Source organism: Carassius auratus, chromosome 5, assembly GCF_003368295.1.
Source record: "Carassius auratus strain Wakin chromosome 5, ASM336829v1, whole genome shotgun sequence".
In the NCBI taxonomy this organism is placed as follows: domain Eukaryota; kingdom Metazoa; phylum Chordata; class Actinopteri; order Cypriniformes; family Cyprinidae; genus Carassius; species Carassius auratus.
The window spans coordinates 29,377,515-29,397,563 of NC_039247.1; the positions used below are offsets into that span (position 1 = coordinate 29,377,515).

The window sequence follows — 20,049 nt, forward strand, 5'->3', positions numbered from 1 at the left end:
AAAAGTGTCAAAAACAGACAGTTATTATTTTGCATATATCCCATTACTTATTCGTCTCAATGCTAGTTTTTTTCCTCACCAAATTTTCAAAAGTCCCCAAATCAGAACATTTAGCAGGGTTATATACTGTGACATTGTGTTTTCATGACAATTAAGTATTTACCCCACCCTAAATAACCATAAATATATATATATATATATATATATATATATATATATATATATATATATATATATATATATATATATATATATATATATGGAATATTTGAGAAAATGTGGCTAAATTCTCATGAAAATAATGGCAAGAACAATATGGGCTTAATTTTTTAAGCAAAATATTATTTTGTATTTCTTTATTTTGAGTGTGGGGTTAATATTGACCCCTTTCTAAGTTGCAATGCAATGCAAAACAAAATGCAAAATAATTTTTTTTTAAAAAGCCACAAAATGCAAATATATAGAAATAATAATAAAAAAGAGGCAGGAGGCAATATTTTTACCATCTTAATGTTTTATTTGTGTTTCGCAATGACACTGGCTTTTTAAATCTCTATTTCTTTTGCACTTGCTAAGTTAGGAGATGCGTTGGAATTGTAAACAGTGAAAATGCTAAAGTACAGTTCATAAAACTACTTACAAGCAGTGTACGTCCAAGGCATAGGACGACCATACCTGCTCGGCCCCGATTTATAACAATACATGTCATTTTATCGCTTTAAGGTTCACATATTTACATAGGTACACCAATGCTTCATGGTACACCCACAAAACCTTGTGTGTTTTTATATTTTTGCCATTTTTTCTTAAGAATCATATATACATCCATTAACCTGGCTGCCTGCTGCCAGGGAAACACAGATAGAATAACTTGTGTACTGTAATGTAATTCTTACATTACCTGCAACTTACAATAAAATTAATACAGATCTCAATCCATTGTCTTTTCATAAAAAAGGTAAACTTATCCATTAGATAAGTCAAAAAAAAAAAAAAAAAACTAAAATAATAAACATATTGCACTTACATCAGGACAGCTGTGGACCTGGTCCAAAGTGGAAAAGGGAAGTTCAGCTGAGTGCAATGAACAAAGCAACCAGTGAAACCCCTAAATAAATAACTACTTTTCTGTATTTGTAAAATATGTTGTCTTATTAACAAATATATGGAAATATCCTAAATGACCGCTATTAAATATAGACTGCATGATTAAACCTAAAGTCAGAAAAAAAAAAAAATTAAGCATAGAAACAGAAGGTTAAAATAAGTCTGGAAGCTTCATAGTTGAGTGCCATAATGTCCTGAGAATACTGACTCTTCAATTCTTAATGTGGAGCTACAACAAATGGCTTATTGGCTTTACATATCGCAGCTAAGCATGTTTTGTACTCTTTAGAGACCAACGACCAATTTCAAGTCCATTTCAAGTTCAGAGCGAAATGATCCAGTGTTCAGCTGCAGTTTAGTCCATTCCTCTAGAGCGTTATTTATTTATGAATTGTGTTTTAAATTATGTTTTGTGCATGCATTTTTGCACCCCTTCATATGATATGGAGTCGACAGACATGGATGATGGTTCACAGGAACACCACTGAGCGATAAGTGCATGATCATTGTCATTTTCTACGTGCCATCCAGACATCCAACCCCGTAGGGACGACTCATTTGTGAAATGTCCAGGAAAATCATCATGAAATGGAGAACAAAGAGAGGTTGGTTGCAGAAGACTCTTCTCACGGTGGCCGTGAAGATGAGAAATATGGTAAACAGTACCCAGCTGTCTTAGAGTTAAATAATCGCCTCTAATTTCTCCAGCACACTTGGAAAACCAATTAAATAAAATTATTCAAATGGGAATAACCAGCATTATTCAGCATGGTGGTGCCCAATTCGTCCAGCACCATTAGATCAGGTCACAATTCATTTTTCTTTCTCTTTCACCACCTGTAAACGATGCCTTGAGCATTTCTCCACTCCTTGTCTTTTCGCCACGTCAACACACAGAATGGCTGATGAGAATGAAATGAGAAGTGAAAGAAACCTCTCCAATGCTACTTTTTATAGTCTCTCTCTGTCATCTTAGGAGGACGATGATGTCGATGTGGTGATGGGTTTCTTTTGATTCACTAAGTCCACGTAGAGTTCTGAGCGCAGAAATCGAGGGTACGAGTCTTTCTCCATAAGGCCATATATCCTTCTCTGGGCCAGGTCGAAGCAAGAGCGACTGATGTTTTGTAAGTTCTCTTTAGTGTGTTCCCTGGTGGAGGAATCCAAATTCACCTGAGGACAAACAAAAGGTCATTACTTCCATGTTAACAGTTGTTTTACTTCAAGTCACAGTGAGGTCACAGACAGTTTAGTAAGAACACATGTTTTGGTTATGGATTTCCCCATCTATTTATGGACTTTCTATAGACCTCGTGATCCAGAAGGGCCACCTTCCAGCAACGTTCAGCTGTATCCCTAAATAAACACAGCTGAACCCATTAATCAAGGTCTTCAGGATTAATAGAAACTTCTAGGCAGTCTATTGTAGCTAAACTCTGATGGAAAGACTGGACACCCTTTGGTTTCATGTACACTGTGGCACAAATTGCAAACTGCTAAATCCAATAGAATATGACTGATTTTATGCAGCATCCAAGTGTTTTTTCTTTCCAAATGGGAAAAAGAAAAAAGTCTTGTTTACATTGACTATGACATACTCTGTGTTTACTATTTGTGGAAATTCTGACAAGTCAAGTAGACTTAAACACAAATTAGTAGGTTTCTACTACAATTTCTTTACACCCATTCATGGACATCAACACACAAAATAGACAGGCTATTTATTTTTTATAAAAAAATCGTTATGTATCTTTTGATGCTGGCATTGGTAATTTAGTACATTTTTGTTTGATTATTACTGCCCAACATTTGATTATCGTGTAAGGTCACTGCTTGGTGTTCAATGTAAAGTCAGGGTCCTGAATCTAAAACTAGATGAGAAACATTAATCTTTTTATAGAAACCTGCTCCTAAATGGCACATAAACAAACTGTGGTTGGTCGTTTAACATGCTGGTAAGGTGGTCTCTTCCAGTCTAAGCGAGTATAGTCAGATTAAGCTGAAATCTGGACTGGACTTTATGCTAAAAATGCAAATGGAAACTTGAAACTACACAAAGCTCAGCCTGAGTGACTTCTGCTCCAAGGTCCTACTGCTCATCTGATTCTGAATTTCCAAACTGCATTCCAAGTTTAAAAATGAAAACATGCACTCATAATATCTGCTGTGTTATGCAGCCAAGAGGGAGACCATTAGTCAGGCATGACATCATATCCTCCATGGCTTTTTCTTTGACCAATTTTCTAGGCTTATAACACAAAGCTGACTATTTTAGGAACATTTCGAGCCTTTTTTGTAGAATGGTGGCATTGTTAAGTGGTGCACAACTTTCTTTTCTCCCAATTAATATGTCAGATGATTGCAGTCAGTGAAACATGAAATACATATGAGACCATATACTCACCTCCTTACAAGACTGGATAGCGATGAATTCCGCAAAGATTTTCTTAGCTTTCGATGCCATCTTGGACTGTGATTTAATCTTCTTGTAATCCTCGCAGGCCAGCCAGAAATCCAGATTCTCTTCACTAAACTCTGTGCGCAAGAAAGCTCTAAACGCCGCCAGCCCATCTGATGAGGGAGAGGGAAAAAATAAAGAGGCAGAAAAGGGGAGATGTTATTAGATGGATAAACAGAGAACCATGGCAACGACAGCCTCCACTGAAGAGGCAGCTCTGAGCCTGGGTCTGAGTCATTACTTACTGCATTAACATGAGAACACAACTCCAAACAGCAATTTCATTTGTTCTCCCCCAAGACTTTTCATATTATTTTATTTTTTTCAGCATTTCGTATTTTAATTAAGAATTATTTTAATCACTTTCAATAACTCAACTTAAACTCACATTATTTGTACTGCAGGCTGCTATTGTTGCAAATGCAATGCAAAAGTTAAATTCCATATATATATAGATTGTTTTGCAGCATATGCATCACGTTGATTTCCGTATTCAGTAGCACTACACATGGACATTTTTTAGATTTCCTTTCCACTCTAAAGGCGCCCAGTATTAAAATAGAAGGAAGTGTGGCCCCGTCCCAAAGCACGCAATCACCTTTCCGTTCTCATAAGAGCCTGCTGATAACAGCATGTGGATGCTCTCAGCCTTTCATATTAGGGAAACAATCACTGAGGAAAAAGACATCTCCTGCCTAAAATCTCAGGAATTAATTGCGTCACAAGCACTTTCAACTTCACGAAACAAATGAATTTGATTGAAAGCCATGATATGGATGCTGGGCTTTAATCTGTGGTCTCCCTCTGACTCCATAGGATCCAGGATTCAATTAATCTGGGATTACTTTGAGAGCCATTAACAGCAGCCAATGGAGTTCATCAAACACATCCAATACAACAAGTTCATTACATACAAGACAAAGGGAAAACAAATGATATAAAGAGAATATGTCTTACATTTATGGATGAGTAGCTTGTCCAAAGATTCACCCCACTTCATTGCCTCTTCTGGAGTGGGCCTGCAAATAAAGGCAGAACGGTTTTTCAGCAGACCCATCTCTGTCAGATTTCTCATTGTATGACCCATTCGAAGCTCTGCCCTTCTCTCGCTTGAGTTGTGTTTGTCTGTCTGAGTGTGTGAGCATCTGAGTAAGTCTCTGTTTTATACTTCTCAGTGTGGAGAGGAGGGGGTGGGATCAGGTTGCACCAATAGGATTACAAGTCAGTCAGAGGCACCGCCCACAGCTTCTCTCGAAGACTCATTCTTGCCTTCATTGTCTGTCTAAACTCAGCACCTACAGTCTGCAGCTTTAACACTTACTTTGGCACTGCCAAATAAGGGAACAGGGGAGCGTTATTTAAAATAAAACCATAAATCAAAAGAGAGAGCAAGCAAACAAAGATCTTTTTTATTCTGACCTACTTGCAGCTTCTGAGCATTGAGATCTGTACCATGAAACAAGTGTTGTTGTTTTTTTTTTTTTTTTTTTTTTTTTTTTTTTTTTAAGTTCTAGAGCATGTATAGCTGAACAAACTTGAAATACTAATGCTAGCAGTGTCACTCACACGGACCATCTCCGCAGTATAAATGTTTTTTTGCAGCACATTTCTAATCATAATTTAGCCCTTTGGTGCATGGCATCCTCTACATTAGACATTTTTTTAAGTCATTCTAACCACCAAATGTGATTATCTGAACCATTATCTGAATTCTATTTGACTGTCATTATTATTATTATTATTATTATTATTATTACTATTATTATTATTATTATTATTATTATCTATGTGTGTGTTAAAGTTTTAGAATTTTAATGGCTATACAGTTTTATTAATTATTCATATATTATTTACTTTTTATTTATTGGCAACAAACTGGAATAAAATAAGTTTATTTATGTTTTAATTTATTTGAGTTAGTATTTGTTGTGTTTTTGTTACAATTTTATTTTTAGTAGTAATCCTGTGACAATGTGGTGATGAATCATCTATCTGTGGAATATGCAATATCTATAACCACCGATCTGTCTATACATTACTACTGCAGTACAGATGTGTAACTCTCCCAAAAGAAATCATTTATTTAGGGCAAAACACCAAATCAAAAGGTTATAAATACATTGAAAATGCTCAACTTTAGATCATTTATATTTTCAAAAAAAAAAAAAAAAGTATACTGTACATCTAAAAGACATGTTTTTAAGAGCTTACTCAGTGTTTCTGTCTCTTTCATCCCACACACATGAGCAGAGAGCCACCAGCTGGATCATTACCCAGGAACCAAGCGGACATCACAAACACACACACACACACACACACACTCACTTGACAGACTTGGACATGGATTTGTCGGGCTTGCCGACTGGGGTGCTTCCGGGAGACTCATTCCTCCTCCTCAGGAAAGCGAGTCGGTTCTTCATGTCTTTGGCCCTGCACAAAAGGGAAAGAGCTGAGTTCTGTAGGTCATAAACGAACCAACAAATCAATCGCAGTCATGGAAAACAACCCCATAAATCCGACTCAGATCATCAATGCAGTAACCCGTAAAAAGTTTGTCCGCCGTACATGCTTTCCTCAATTCGCAGTTATCCAAGTTAAGAGGACGTCTGAAGTTCTCGGAGCCGTTTTGAGAAACTCTTTCTGCCTCTCGTCGATCTCTCTTCCTTCTCGCCAGTCCTGCGTCTGAGCGAGAGGATGAGTGAAGGGAGGGTTGTGCCACTCTCTACAACCATCGCTCCACTGTTCAGGTGCCACCGGAAGTCTCAGAGGCCTTAACCTAGGGCCAATGGGCCCCGGGGACCGCTGTAGAGTGCAGCTGCATCTCCAAATCTCCAAAAACCTGACTGTTCACCCCTGGATCCACGTCTCTGGAGATGCCCGTCCTCCCTCTCCCTGACCTCACGTACCTCTTCCAGAGGAACAGGCTTCGCACAGTTTCTGCCCACTGATTTCCACTGTGGCTTTACAGATTCTCTGACCTCATCAGCTCCATTTGGCCTCTCGTAACACAGGCACACGCTGATGACAGTACCAAAAAAAGAAGCTGAATACCATTTTTGGCTCTCCCAAGGCCACAGTTCCCACATAAAGCACACACCGAGTGTTCCTGCGGTCCATGACTGAAGAATAGGCATGAGGTGTTGTTAGACAAAACATGACGTTTCTACAGTTCAAATGCCTTTTACAAGATGCTAGAAACAAAATATAATTTATAAATGACTAGTAATAATCAGAATAAACCAATCTTCTGTCACTTAATATAGCACATCGGCATAGCTGTTTTTTGTCACACTGAGACAATGTATATCGTCTATTGTATAAAAACACCAGAATTTAATGTCAGAACTATTCATTTTGTGATTTGACACCGTTTATTAATGCATTTTTCAGGCAGTTTGTGTTAACATCTGTACATACACTCCATTCAAAGCTGCCTTTATTTGATCAGAAATAGATTAAAATCAGTAATATTCTAAAACAGTTTTATAATTTAAAATAACAATGTTCAATTTGGATATACCATCAAATGTAATTTATTTCTGTGATCAAAGCTGTATTTTCAGCATCATTACTCTAGTCTCCAGTGTCACATGATCCTTCAGAAATCCTTCAGATGGGCTGATTTGTTGCACAAGACACATTTCTGAATATTATTATCGATGCTGAAAACAGTTGAGCAGCTTCTTTTTTTTTTCTTTCTGGAAACCATGATACAGTTTTTCAGGATTCTTTGATTGAACAAAGTTCAAAAGATTTCATTTGAAAACAAATTCAGAATTTATTTGAAATAGAGTAATTTTGTAGCAATGTAAATGATTTTGCTGTCACTTTTGATCAATCTAATTATTTTAAACAGTACAGCATATACATAGCAATAATACAGTATTTATGAAAGTAATAACTGATTATACAGCAATTTGTATTAAGAGTGGGAACACAGCAACAGCCTTTGCCGTGCAACAGCAGAAATAAGTTAAATTCTGTAATAAGCGCCAGTTAATAATCTGACCAAAGAATTTTCAGTCCTCTATCTATGATGACGAAATGCGTAGACAAGCCTCAACAGGAAAAAGGAAGTCTGCAACTATTTATGACATATTATGTCGTCCTGTAGGCCGGAGCTGCTAAAAATTCCCCCTCTTTAAGCGGATCTATCTGGTGACCAAAATACAACACCAGGCTCCTCTCTTTCCAGGGAAAATTACAGCCCGAGTTCTGAGTGAAAGGTTCATACATCAAGAATACAGAATTAAAATAGTTTGTTTAAAGTACCCCCTATGTCCCAAAGAGAAGGATGTTAGTATCTGAGAATCCAGTCTGCTTTGCAAGCTGGGAAAAACATTAGTCAGCTGTGGTGTGTCTAAAACTGAGAGGAAGTTCCTCACGCCAGATGCTTCAGAAATAAGGCGACAACGCTATTTTGAAAGCTATGAGCAATCAACTGCTTGAAAAACTATAGCGCCTATAACATAATGGGTGCACACATCTTTCAATTTTAGTTAATTAACTACAATAAAGTTGTAGTAAACAATATTTAGAACTGGTGTTAACATTTTAGGATGGTGCCAAAGGAAAGCTTTAGATTTAGTTAACTGGGGAGAATAAATGTGCGCACATGAATGCTGTAGTACAACAAGAAAGAGAATCCAGTATCGTGAGAACTTCATTCTGGTGTAAGATTTGAGATTTCTAAACAATTGAAACAATCTAAAATCGTCAAGTCAAATCTGTTTTATATTAAGCTCTCTGACGTTAACACGTAAACATTTCTTATTGTGGATTCTCTGGTGAGACGTAAATTGAAACATGTAAAGTCAGTCTGCTTAGATAACATCTTACAATGCTGAAATCATCAGAGATAAACTAACTTACACACATGACTTAGATTTCAAACAGCTCTTAAATCATTGAAAATGCCTATTATGGATGGATTCTGGTTGATTGCATTTAAGTTTGTATGTCAAACTTTGCCCACTTGCAAAAGATAACGGAGCAGAGGAAACAAATAAATCACAAGAAATTTAATTCCAAAGCACTTTTTTGGTACAGAAATAGTGCTTTTACAAGGAATAAAGGAAAGTTGGCCAATAGAAATGTGTCAGACTGATTTATTTTTAACTTCCAGTGGGAGATCTGGCTTAAAATGAGAAGGTCTGAGGAGGGTGTTGGATCATACGCACAAGAGGAAAGATTCTGGTCAGTTTATGGGACCTGGAAAATATTGTAATGAAACACTTTATGATCCAGTTCAGATTTCACTTTGAGCTGAGTAGCTTTGGCGAAAACAGACAAATGCAAACAACAGAAAAACAGCCCTAAGCCCCATTAGCTTTGGGACTATAGCTAATGTACACAGTGACATAAGGCTGAGTTTGTCCTCATTCAACACATAGAAAAACACAGGTTTTGTAAGGCTCCCAGAGTGATATTAAATGCAATGCTTCCACCTACTGGATATGATCATTATTAACACGATGAATGGGAGAGAGCTGTGACACCACCAGTTTAACCACCTACAAATAAACTACAGGAATACACTTGAAATCACCTCCAGACTCTTAAATATAAAGGATTTTAAGATAAATAACTATACCAAAACTATTATATAAATGTCAACCATAAGTAAAATGTATAATATTTAACATACTGTTTAAATTTGAGTGCACACACATTTCTCAAACATTCCTTTAGGTAATATTGTAATAATCTGTGTATATATATATATATATATATATATATATATATATATATATATATATATATATATATATATATATATATTTGGAACAATGTGACCAACAAGATGAAGTATGACCCAAACAAAGATCTGATCTCACATAGACAGAAGCTACTTGCTAGTTAGCAACTTCTCCAAAATGCTTGAAACAACCATGAACACAGCACATGTTCTTCATGAGATAAGAAAAACAGAGATAAGAAAAAAGTAAAAAATATGAAAAAAAAGTGTCATGTAGAGAAGGGTGCCACAGGATATCTATGTAGTGATAAGATCATATTTAGTGTCTATTGGCATTCAGTGAACATTCAAGTGTGTGTGTGCGTGCGTGCGTGTGTGTGTCTGTGTGTGTAGTGTGTGTGTGTATGTGTGTGCATGTGTGTGTGCGTGCCTGGCCAAGGAAACCCCCTCTGGCCGTTCAGTGCCACAGTGTTGAGATTCGACACTGCTTTGCAACAGCATTAGTAATGGCCATGTGGCATCAGTCCGCCTGCCCTTCTGCACGAGAAGAAAGCCACACCAGTTGAAATGTGTCACAGAGTATTAGTTGAGCTATAAAAAGAGGAAGAAAGTGGACTGAAAAAATACTCAAGGACACATTTAGTGCTGTTACAGTACTTCCCAAAAAATGCAGTGTAAGTAGAGAGTGCAGGGTAAGATGAGCGTCACCAGAGGAAAATAAGATGCACTGCATGCCTGTTTTATTGCTGTTTCGTAGCCCTAGAGACTAAATAGTGATCTCAGTGTTGTTTCGTTTAAAGGAATAGTTCACACAATTATGAAAGTGATGTGAATATTTACTCAACTTCACCTTTCCAGCCAAAATCCCTAGTCCATCTTCTGTTGTAATCTAACAAAATCCACCCACATTTGTTTTGGACTAGCAAATGGTGCTTGATCAGTGCATATTTCTCTCCTGATTCAGACAAGATGACTCTTTGACTGGAGAATGCAATATTATGGATATAGAATTCAGTTTGGAATTAAAATGCATTAATGATGCATTTATTTCTTACAAACATGCAGCTTTTTGTTTCACAAGATGTCAACTGATGGACTGGAGTGGATTAATTGTGGATTATTGTGATGTTTTTATCAGATGCTTGAACTGACGGCACCCATTTACTGCAGAGGATCCTTGGCTGAGCAAGTGTTGTGATGCTACATTTCTACAAATCTGTTCCTATGAAGAACACCATTTCATATTTGGCTATGCTTTTAGCCAAAGTGCATTCAGTTTTATAATTTCATATATCAGGAAATCGAACCCATTGCCATTAGTATGATGCTGTACTTTTTGAGCTACAAATAAATAAATAAATAAATAAAATTCCCGGAGTCAACGGTTGACAAAGTAAAAGATCAGAACTATTAAATTAATGTCAAGGTCATAACTCGGACTTGAAAGAATTAGGTAAAGGTTTTAAGAGAAATTAAACTATAAAATCTGCTGATTCGGACGTTATTTAACATTACAATTTAACATCTATTAACATGATCACAAATCATTTATATATATATATATATATATATACACTTACAACTTAAATGTTTAGACTGGATGATGCTGGTCCCCCCTTCTTATTTACAAGCTTAAACATCTGAACTGCTAAGCTCTTTAATTAAAACTTTTCAGACACCATATGGCAAAGTACATGATTGGTTGCATGTCCAGTTGTGTCAGAAGCTGATGTATTAAGCCTGCATTTACACTGCAGATGTGGTTGACTATATCTGAAAGGTATTTTATTTTTAATTTTTAATTTTTTTCATGAGCCACTAACAACTTCTCTGCATTTACACTACACAGCCTTAACTTGAAGGACGCTTAACGGGGCTAATGTATTAAACAGTAATATTAAAAGTCCAAACTGCACACACTTTGTAAATCATGCTATGTATAGAAAAGCAGATGAATCCCAAATATAAATGCAATGAGTTTAATTTATTGACAAAACTCATAGAAACATTTTAATCAAGTTTCATCCTTGTATCAAAATAACGAATTAGTACCGATTCTTCACGACAGTGATTATATACACAGATCCACTATAACCATCTAGCGGTTAATGGTTAGCATTTAGCAGTTCTGTGTCCTAATCTGTCCTTGTATATTTTTTTTTTTCTCATTAAAACCAAATGTGTTCATCAGTGATAGTATAACAAGAGCAGAGGCATGTTTTTGCATGCATTTTATTTTGTGATTTCAAACAAACAGAGAGTCTCCACAACAGTCAGGAATAGACTGAAGCACTTGTCTTTGCACAAGTTGCTCTCACCGATAACAGCGGCAATGATTTCAAAAGCAACACATTTCAGTGCCAGATCGCCTCTTATTTCACACAAACGAACAAAATGAATACTCCTCTAATCAACTAGGTATCTTTCATTCGTTACTTTCAAAAACATGCAACTCACATTAAGGGGAATATCTGATCTGTCTGCTATCACGGCAGGCACACATGCGATTCTTATCAGATTTATTTCCACATATGATGAGCCCTGAAACTGATCGGGAAAAAATCCACGGAATCCATGTGCTTTTTCCCTACATCTTCATTGGCCATTTCAGATCTGTCCCACACAGGAGGAGAAAATCTAAATTGGTCCACTTGAACCATGCAGTGTAAATGCGGCCTAAAGCTGACTGCATTGCTTGAGCGAGGCAGCAGACAAGCGTCTATCATTCTTGAGAGATCGTGACCCCTCATTTAGGGCTAATTATCAAGCAGAAGCAGCTGCTCCCGTGCCTCCTCACGGCACAGGCCTGTAATCTCTCAGCAGGAAGGACACGCCCTCACTGGAATTGATCAAATTAGGATGCTCCTCTGGGCCTGTCGACAGACATTTCCCCACGGCCAGCCCTGCAGGGTTAGCCAGAGATAGAGGAGGAGAGGAGATGGCTGCAAGCCACAATTATCTCCAGGCTTTGCCAATTCCCTTTCTGCCCGGCTCATATTATTGCCCATAATAGAGCTCAGCACTATTCCAGGCCGTGAAACCAGGACACTTGCCCTGGGAAAGACATTTCGGATGTGACAGCTATTGTGATGACTCGCAGTAAGACTTCAGTTTAAAACAGATGTCCATCCAACAGGAGTCCTGTTTCTGGATTCTGCACCAAAACACTGGTTAAGCTATGAATTACATATTTGTTCAAGCAATGTGTATTGCTTGTATCTCGTATTTGTTCAAGCAATGTGTTTTTGTACATCTGCGCTCGTTACCTGGTTTGTAAATGTCACTTTAATGTCACCTTTTCCTCAGTGCATTATTGAAGACCATTTCACAGACTTCACAACTAAAAACTAAGAAATGTTGGACTATAGTCATATGGAATTTTATCACATTAAGTCACAAAAGTTTTCTTGAAACTCCATGTTATTTATTTATTTATTTATTTATTTGATGTATTATTATGTTTTGTCACTCTCATAAAAAAATCACTTTAACACACACACACAACAAAAATATTACTGATATATATATATATATATATATATATATATATATATATATATATATATATATATATATATATATATATATATATATATATAGCCAATTCATATTAATTCATCAAGCTTAAGGATGTTTAAAATTTAATTCATTGTTTGTGTTTATTGTTTATTGTTTGTGTTTAATCTTTCATTATTATCTATGATAATATTAATTAAAAATGAGTTTTTATTACTTAAGTGATACAAAAATATTCAATAAAGTCGGTATAAATATGTATAAATTATGCATAAATATTTAACAATTGTAATAGTGTATTAATGTCATTTTCATGATTTTCTCATTAAAATGAAGTGAACTATATTTTGTGTGCATAGATAGATAGATAGATAGATAGATAGATAGATAGATAGATAGATAGATAGATAGATAGATCATAAGGAAAGAAAACATTCAAATTTACCGTCAGATTTAAACCAACACAAAATGGTAAAGATACTTTCATGTAAATAAGTTTCAACATAAACAGTCCAAAGCAGAACCTCCAAATATCAAAAGAAAGAGAAGCTGAAACATCATGTGAAGCCCTCCCAAACGCCCTGTCAGACAAACCACAGGAGACGTCAACTCCAGTCACCCTCATCTTCTCCCTCTTCTAAAGTATTTCTGACCTCCCTCCTTCCCTCATCTCATTACTGAGAGAACTCTCCGAGCGCCAGAGGAGACACTTATAGGAGCGTTTGGTCCCTACCTTTCAAGGTACCTCTCAGAGAAATCCACCATTGTGTGTAATGTGTGTGAGGAGTGCAAAAGCAAGGTGCTGGGACCATCACATTCCTCTAACCGCACACAGCTTCTGTGTCTTTATATAGCACAAGATCTCATGGAGGAAGAACTAGTGTGAGCCAATCACAGTCCAGATCTCCACTACCCCAGACTGCTGTACTGTGTGTCAGTGTGTTTACAGCACACTCCTCTTCCACATACAGTCTGTCCATCTACATCTAGTTGACAGCTTTTTTATGAATATTAATTGTTTCTGTTAAATTGATTTCAATGTTCAAGTGAACGTTTTAGGTGGTGTTGAGTGATCGCCATTTTGTATTTATTTATTTCTTTGTTTGCTCTCACTAGTTCATTTCAAATAAACGTGGTATCACATCTGTCTCTCTCTCTTTCAAATAAAGGTGTTATATATAAGTAGTGTACATGGCATTAGAGTGCATGTTATGGATCATTGAGACTATTCACGATCACACTGAGTAGTTTTCACCAGATGCCCATTAATTTCATCTCTGTTGAATTTGTCTTTGAATGGAAATGCTCATAATGTGGTAATGAGGTGACAGGCACTTCAGACACCACACCTGGGAACCGTGCTCGAAAGCTGATGTTGACAGTGAAGGTCTGCAGATGCATCCTGTAACGTGAAAGCAGCTGTGTCCTGGACCCTTGGGTGAGCCACAGCTCAGCTGTTTTCAGATCAGTTGAACATGCAGACTCTCTTTCACCAGAGGTCTGCAGTAATACTGATCTCAGATGAGCACCAGTGTCTGCTTTCCGTGTCTAGTCTGCTGTTAGAGCCAAACCAGGTGCAGCTGCTATCATGTGAACTGATCTCTGATCTTTAGATCAAACTTGAAAACGCTTCTAGCAACTTAAGATCAATTTCACACACCACTGCGTTCTCAAGTGTGTCCTTTTTTGTAACTTGAAACAAACAGGGGAGAGCGAGATTGTTGTAAAATGCGGTGAGTTGTAACACCTTTGTATTTTATTCACTTATTTATTTATAAAATAAATGAAAAAAAGTTGAATGAAGTTTGTTTATTTATTTACATGCATTACTCCATTCTGACGGTAGAAGCACTACAGCATCTCTGTGTTCAAATATAAAGGATTTACAGGACAAAAGTTTTAAGTAGAACAAAAAGTGTACATTTGTTTCTGTAATTCAGTTGGATTTGTGTGCGGGTTAGTGCATGTTAAACGAATCCGCATATTCATATTTCTCCAAAATGTTGCATGGCTAAAAATGAACTAAATGCATTTGTCTGTGTGCTCCATCTTTTCGGAGCACATCTTTCTACTCTTTAGTGACCACAAGCAATTTGAGTGATCTGAGTGCATTACTAAATTGAGTGTCAGCACTTTCATATTTCCCTGCATATGCCACAGATATTAGCTGCTCAGCGAGACCTTGACCTGATCTTTCATTAAAAATGTTAGAGATATACAGCTAATAAAATGAGACCACTAGTGAACTCATATTTGCAAAGGGTCTGCTAAGCTTGGAAGATGATACCAGCTTCCCCCATATTCCGTAGGTAAGTACACTGTCTATCCTGCTTCACATGAGCAACTGAATGCTGGATTTCACAAACATTACAGCAGGAAGTGACTGTAAAAACATATTTATGATATTATAAGTCACTGTAGAATCGCAACGGTTGCTGAGATGTCATACAAACTGTAAAAGATGTAAATTCAACCCTAGTGATGTCATTCATCCAAATGAGGCTCACTTTCACATACATTTCACAACAGAGTGCTGCCCACATTCCACGCTCACTATAACAGCATGTCTGTAATTGCATATGCTGCATTGTGGGCATTCACTGAGTCCTGTAGAAAAATGAAAGTGTGTGTGTGTGCTCTTGTTTCTGTATAATGACATGGTATTACAAGGAGAGGGTGACTTATGAGGACATAACCCATTTGCCAATTTTTCAAAACGCTTATCAATCTTACAGCATGAGTTTTTTTTGTAAAAAAAAAAAAGTTTCCTGTGAGGGTTAGGGTTAGGTTTGGTGAAGGGCCATAGAATATACAGTTTGTACAGTATAAAAACCATTACACCTATGGGATGAACCCACTTTTCACAAAAACAAACGTGTGTGTGTGTGTGTGTGTGTGTGTGGACTCACATAGGCCATTTTGTTGTGTATCTAAAGAGTCCAGGAAAGGAACAACAGTGGCAACAAAATATTTTAAATAAACGCCTCTCTGAACTGATATGTGATAGGAAAAGGGAGAAGCATTGGATCAGATTAAGGCAAATTCAAGCCGGTCGACTGTCAAAAGCTAGATCCATTGTTGCTAGTCTCTGTTACTGTCCCAATTGCCAAGTTGGTTTCTTTTGTAATGCTGTCTGGATCAATCAAACAATAGTTGGTGGAGTTAGTGTAAATAACATTTGCCAACCAGCTATTTGCAAACTGACATTACGTAAAAGAAAGGATAATTGAATACAAATCGGGGTTTATTACTACACTGCAGACTATGCTTTTGAGTTTGTTTTCTATGAATTTGGTTAACTGGTTAATCTGTGATTTTTACATCCTCTGTCGGGACACAGCTTATTTTACAGGTGAACTCCGATACGCAGTGGAAGATGAAACTTCTTCACATTGAGTTTGTGTTTCCAATCTCCCACTTTCACATGTGTATGAATGGAAGTGAATTCAGTGCAAAGTCTAGTGTTACTGTGACTTAATGCAGCTGAAACAACAGAACTGGAACAGCTGCTAACTAATAGTGTGTGTGTGTGTGTGTGTGTGTGTGTGTGTGTGTGTGTGTGTGTGTGTGTGTGTGTGTGTGTGTGTGTGTAAAATAACCCTCTCCCACAACATGAATTACTTGCACTGAGATCTAATGTCCTTCTGATTTAAATAATATGGCCAGTTAGTTTATGTCCAAGATTCAACCATTACAACATTTTGAGAGAGAGTAGAGATATTCTAAACAAGTCAGTGGAATATTACGTTTTAATCCCTCTAGTCTAACGGATCTGGGAAAGCAGCGGCTAGTAAAGATGCCAGATCATTTCACCACAGATCAAGATCTGCAAGGCTAATAAAATGGTGTCAATGCTCTAAACACTTCTCTTTGTGTCTGTTTAAATTCAATTCTAAGTGAAAAACACTGTTAAAAAGAAATACATTTATAGACACATTTCAGCAAATTCTAAATTCAAGATGATTCATGTTCATGACAAAAAAAAAAAAAATATATATATATATATATATATATATATATATATATATATATATATATATATATATATATATATATATATATATATATATATATATATATATATATATACATGTATGTATGTATTCTGTATTTGCTTTTGTATGTACAAAAATCTGGGTTAAGTAACATTTTTTATTTGTTATTTTGAATATATATATATATATATATATATATATATATATATATATATATATATATATATATATATATATATATATATATACTTCTATTTAGAAATTCAATTCATCAAAAGTAACAGTAAGGAATTTTCTAATAAATGTTTACTTTCTATTTATCAAAGAAACCTGAAAAAAACAAAAAAACAAAACATAAGCAGCACAACTGTTTTCAACATTGCTGAAAATTCAGCTTTGATCACAGCAAATAATTACTTTTTACAATATACTGTATTAAAGCAAAAAAGGCTCGGGTCCCTCCCCTGCTGAAGTCTGATGTTAAAGTTAAAGGCTTTTGGAAATAATTAATTCAAAAAATTATGTCTGTATATGACATGATACATTTTTAAATATCTATCTATGAGATTCACCATATCATAACACATTCTCTCTCTTGCTCTCTCTCTCTCAGGCACGCGCACACACTCACACCCTGACACAGCTGCTTCAACACTAACTGCAGCAAGGTTACTGAAACCACCCCTTCCTTCTTTGCGTGAACATTTGGGCGGCATTACACAAATATTTCCACATAGTGACGTAGACATGTGGGGGCATGTTTGAACAAGCCGTTTAAGGGTCGTTGCAGTCTTAACTTTGATAAAGAATATCTCTTTGGATTTGAGACTTTAGTCTTTGCAACTTCAGGGATCTTATCTATCAATCATCTTGTAACACGCCAAAGAGAAAGGAACACTTGAAATCACATCATATGACCCCTTTAATATAATCCAAGAGACACTTCAGCACGATTCACACCTCGTGATACAAAGGCTCAGATTAACTGTTTGATAAGTTTAACATAGTATCACTCAGGATGGGACACACACACACACACACACACACACACACACACACACACACGCACACACACACACACACACACACACAAGCTCATAACCAACATAACCAACATGGAACTAAGAATGTGAATCAACTCAAAAATAGAGTTTAACAGCATGTTTCTAAACTAGTAACACAATACAGAGCACACACAAATAGAGTGTTCATTTTTAAACTATATTTGAAGGATGCATGCAATTCTACCTTAAAATTAGCCAAATTAGGTAAAAGATAGCGTGCCCTTCATTCATTCATTTCCAATTCAAACCCCTAGCCATTCTAAATCCTGACTATAATCATTCTGATTTCATGATGTGGTGTTATTGTCTTGAGTCTATGAAAGCTCAATACTGATTCAGCCTCAAAAAACAATGAAGCAACATTAAATGAAAGGTAAAATACTGAAGTAGAAAGACTGAAATTCAATTTTCTTTTATTTGCAACTTTGAAAAAGAAAAAAAATGTATCTGTTAATATTATTTAACTGACCTCGGCTAACATGAACTTAAATGAACAGCTGCTTTTTATTTAGTAACATTACCAAAGATATTGTAACAAATGTATTGCTTATTGTAAGTTACTGAATTGACTAAATTAGACAACATTAAATGTTAACAAATGAGACCTCTTTAAAAAGAGAAATCATTTCAGGGTCTAGCCTTGCATTTGCCATTGTTGCGTCACAAAACTAGTGGAAACTGAATTAGGCTGAAAGAACTAAGGAAGAACTGAAGAACAACTATTAGATTTTTCTGAGAATCCTTAGCTATTTCAAAACATCACATTAGATGACAAAATAAGAAACTTGTGGAGACTGCTAACACTCTCCAACATTAGTGACAAACATGAGAAATTGGGAATGGGACTTACAGGTTTTTGGATTTCTTCTTCTTGGTCCCGTCAGGACCCTCTTCACAGCTGCATTCGGAGCCGGCGCTCAGCTGTGGAGAGACCAACAGTCGGCATCATCCAGCAAGGAAACAATGCAGAATTCCAGTTCCACAAGTAGCTAAACCAAGACAAGTTAATCCTCACCGCCTGGTACAGGCCATAGCTCTACACTGTGTGTGTGAGAGACCCTGGTCGCTGTAATCCTCCACAGCGAGTGTGTGAGACTGTGTGTGAATGTGATAGACTCACTTGGCCTCCAGCCATGCCCAGATTAAAACAAGGGGCTCAGACCGTGGAGTCACATTACACTTCCTGTCCTCAGAGGGATATAATAGGAGGAATGGACTGAGGGGAAAACAGGGGGAGGGGAGGGGGCTGTCAGTCTGAAGGGTTGAGACAACTTTGTATGTAAAAGAATTAGCCATTGTGTATAGGTCACATATTGACCCATGGTCTGGCTGTGGCCGTCCAAGGCATAGAACTCTCATGTTGCGACTGGACAATAAACAGCTTTTCTTGGCTCTCTTTGTTAGACAAATATTTCCCCTTCTGTATATCATGTTTTGTATCGCGTCTGAGCTCCCTCAGGATTAGTCACACCTCTGAAAATTAGGCCATCTTGTGCAAAAGCATTGTTTCAACAAACTCTTGTGACACTGGCACAACTATAAGAAATATTGCTGTCTTTCTTTTGTCTTCTTCTTCTTTTTTATTTTATTTAAATTGTAAGGTCATATTTTGTATATTTGTACAACACTTTTTTTGTAGCCTGTTTGAAACTAGGCCTGGGTTCATGCAAAATCTAATGTCGGAATGAAACTGAAGGATTAACAGTTATTTTTCTTCCTCTTCTTCTTCTTCTTCTTCTTCTTCTTCTTCTTCTTCTTCTTCTTTATTGTGTTGTACATCCAAGTGCAACAGATTATTTGAACAAAAACAAAAGCAAAATAATAATAATAATAATAATAATAATAATAATAATAATAAACAGTGGGCTTTTGACTGTTGATTGGGAAAAAAAAAATATGGGTGTAACAACCAAAAATGGAAGGAATGGAAACATATGTGGAGTTTAAGAGGATTAATAGCATTAATAACTTGACTGGGCATAACTGAGTTGTCTTAAATTTAACAAACTCCAGAATTTAGAGGTCACATGGGTATACAGTTATCAGAACCCACCCATAATCTCAAGGGGTCAGAAAGGTTAACTGTGGCATCACAATAAAGCAACTAATCTTAGGACCCTGAATGTGGGAAGCAGAAAACCAAGACTCCCAAAGGAGCCATTTCTGTAAGCTCTGATGCCAAGAGCTGGAGAGTTATAGATGATTGATCTT

The 20,049-nt window shown here is 36.5% G+C and overlaps 1 protein-coding gene across 8 annotated transcripts in view; it reads right to left on the reverse strand.

Annotated features, from left to right (window-relative positions):
• Positions 1 to 504: 504 nt before the first annotated feature.
• LOC113084745 (regulator of G-protein signaling 3-like) overlaps positions 505 to 20,049 on the reverse strand; it is a 61,986-nt gene continuing 42,441 nt past the window's right edge. For 5 of the 8 annotated variants that reach the window (XM_026254955.1, XM_026254949.1, XM_026254948.1 and 2 more), the window contains 5 exons: positions 18,689 to 18,759; positions 5,891 to 5,995; positions 4,523 to 4,584; positions 3,512 to 3,678; positions 505 to 2,280 (listed from right to left, as the gene is read on the reverse strand). In XM_026254955.1, coding sequence (XP_026110740.1) covers positions 2,080 to 2,280; positions 3,512 to 3,678; positions 4,523 to 4,584; positions 5,891 to 5,995; positions 18,689 to 18,759 — 606 coding nt within the window. In that variant the 3' untranslated portion in view covers positions 505 to 2,079. Of the gene's footprint in view, positions 2,281 to 3,511; positions 3,679 to 4,522; positions 4,585 to 5,890; positions 5,996 to 6,130; positions 6,976 to 13,512; positions 13,615 to 18,688; positions 18,760 to 18,853; positions 18,998 to 20,049 lie in introns of those variants that run through there. The other 3 variants (XM_026254977.1, XM_026254964.1, XM_026254973.1) reach the window with 3 other exon arrangements.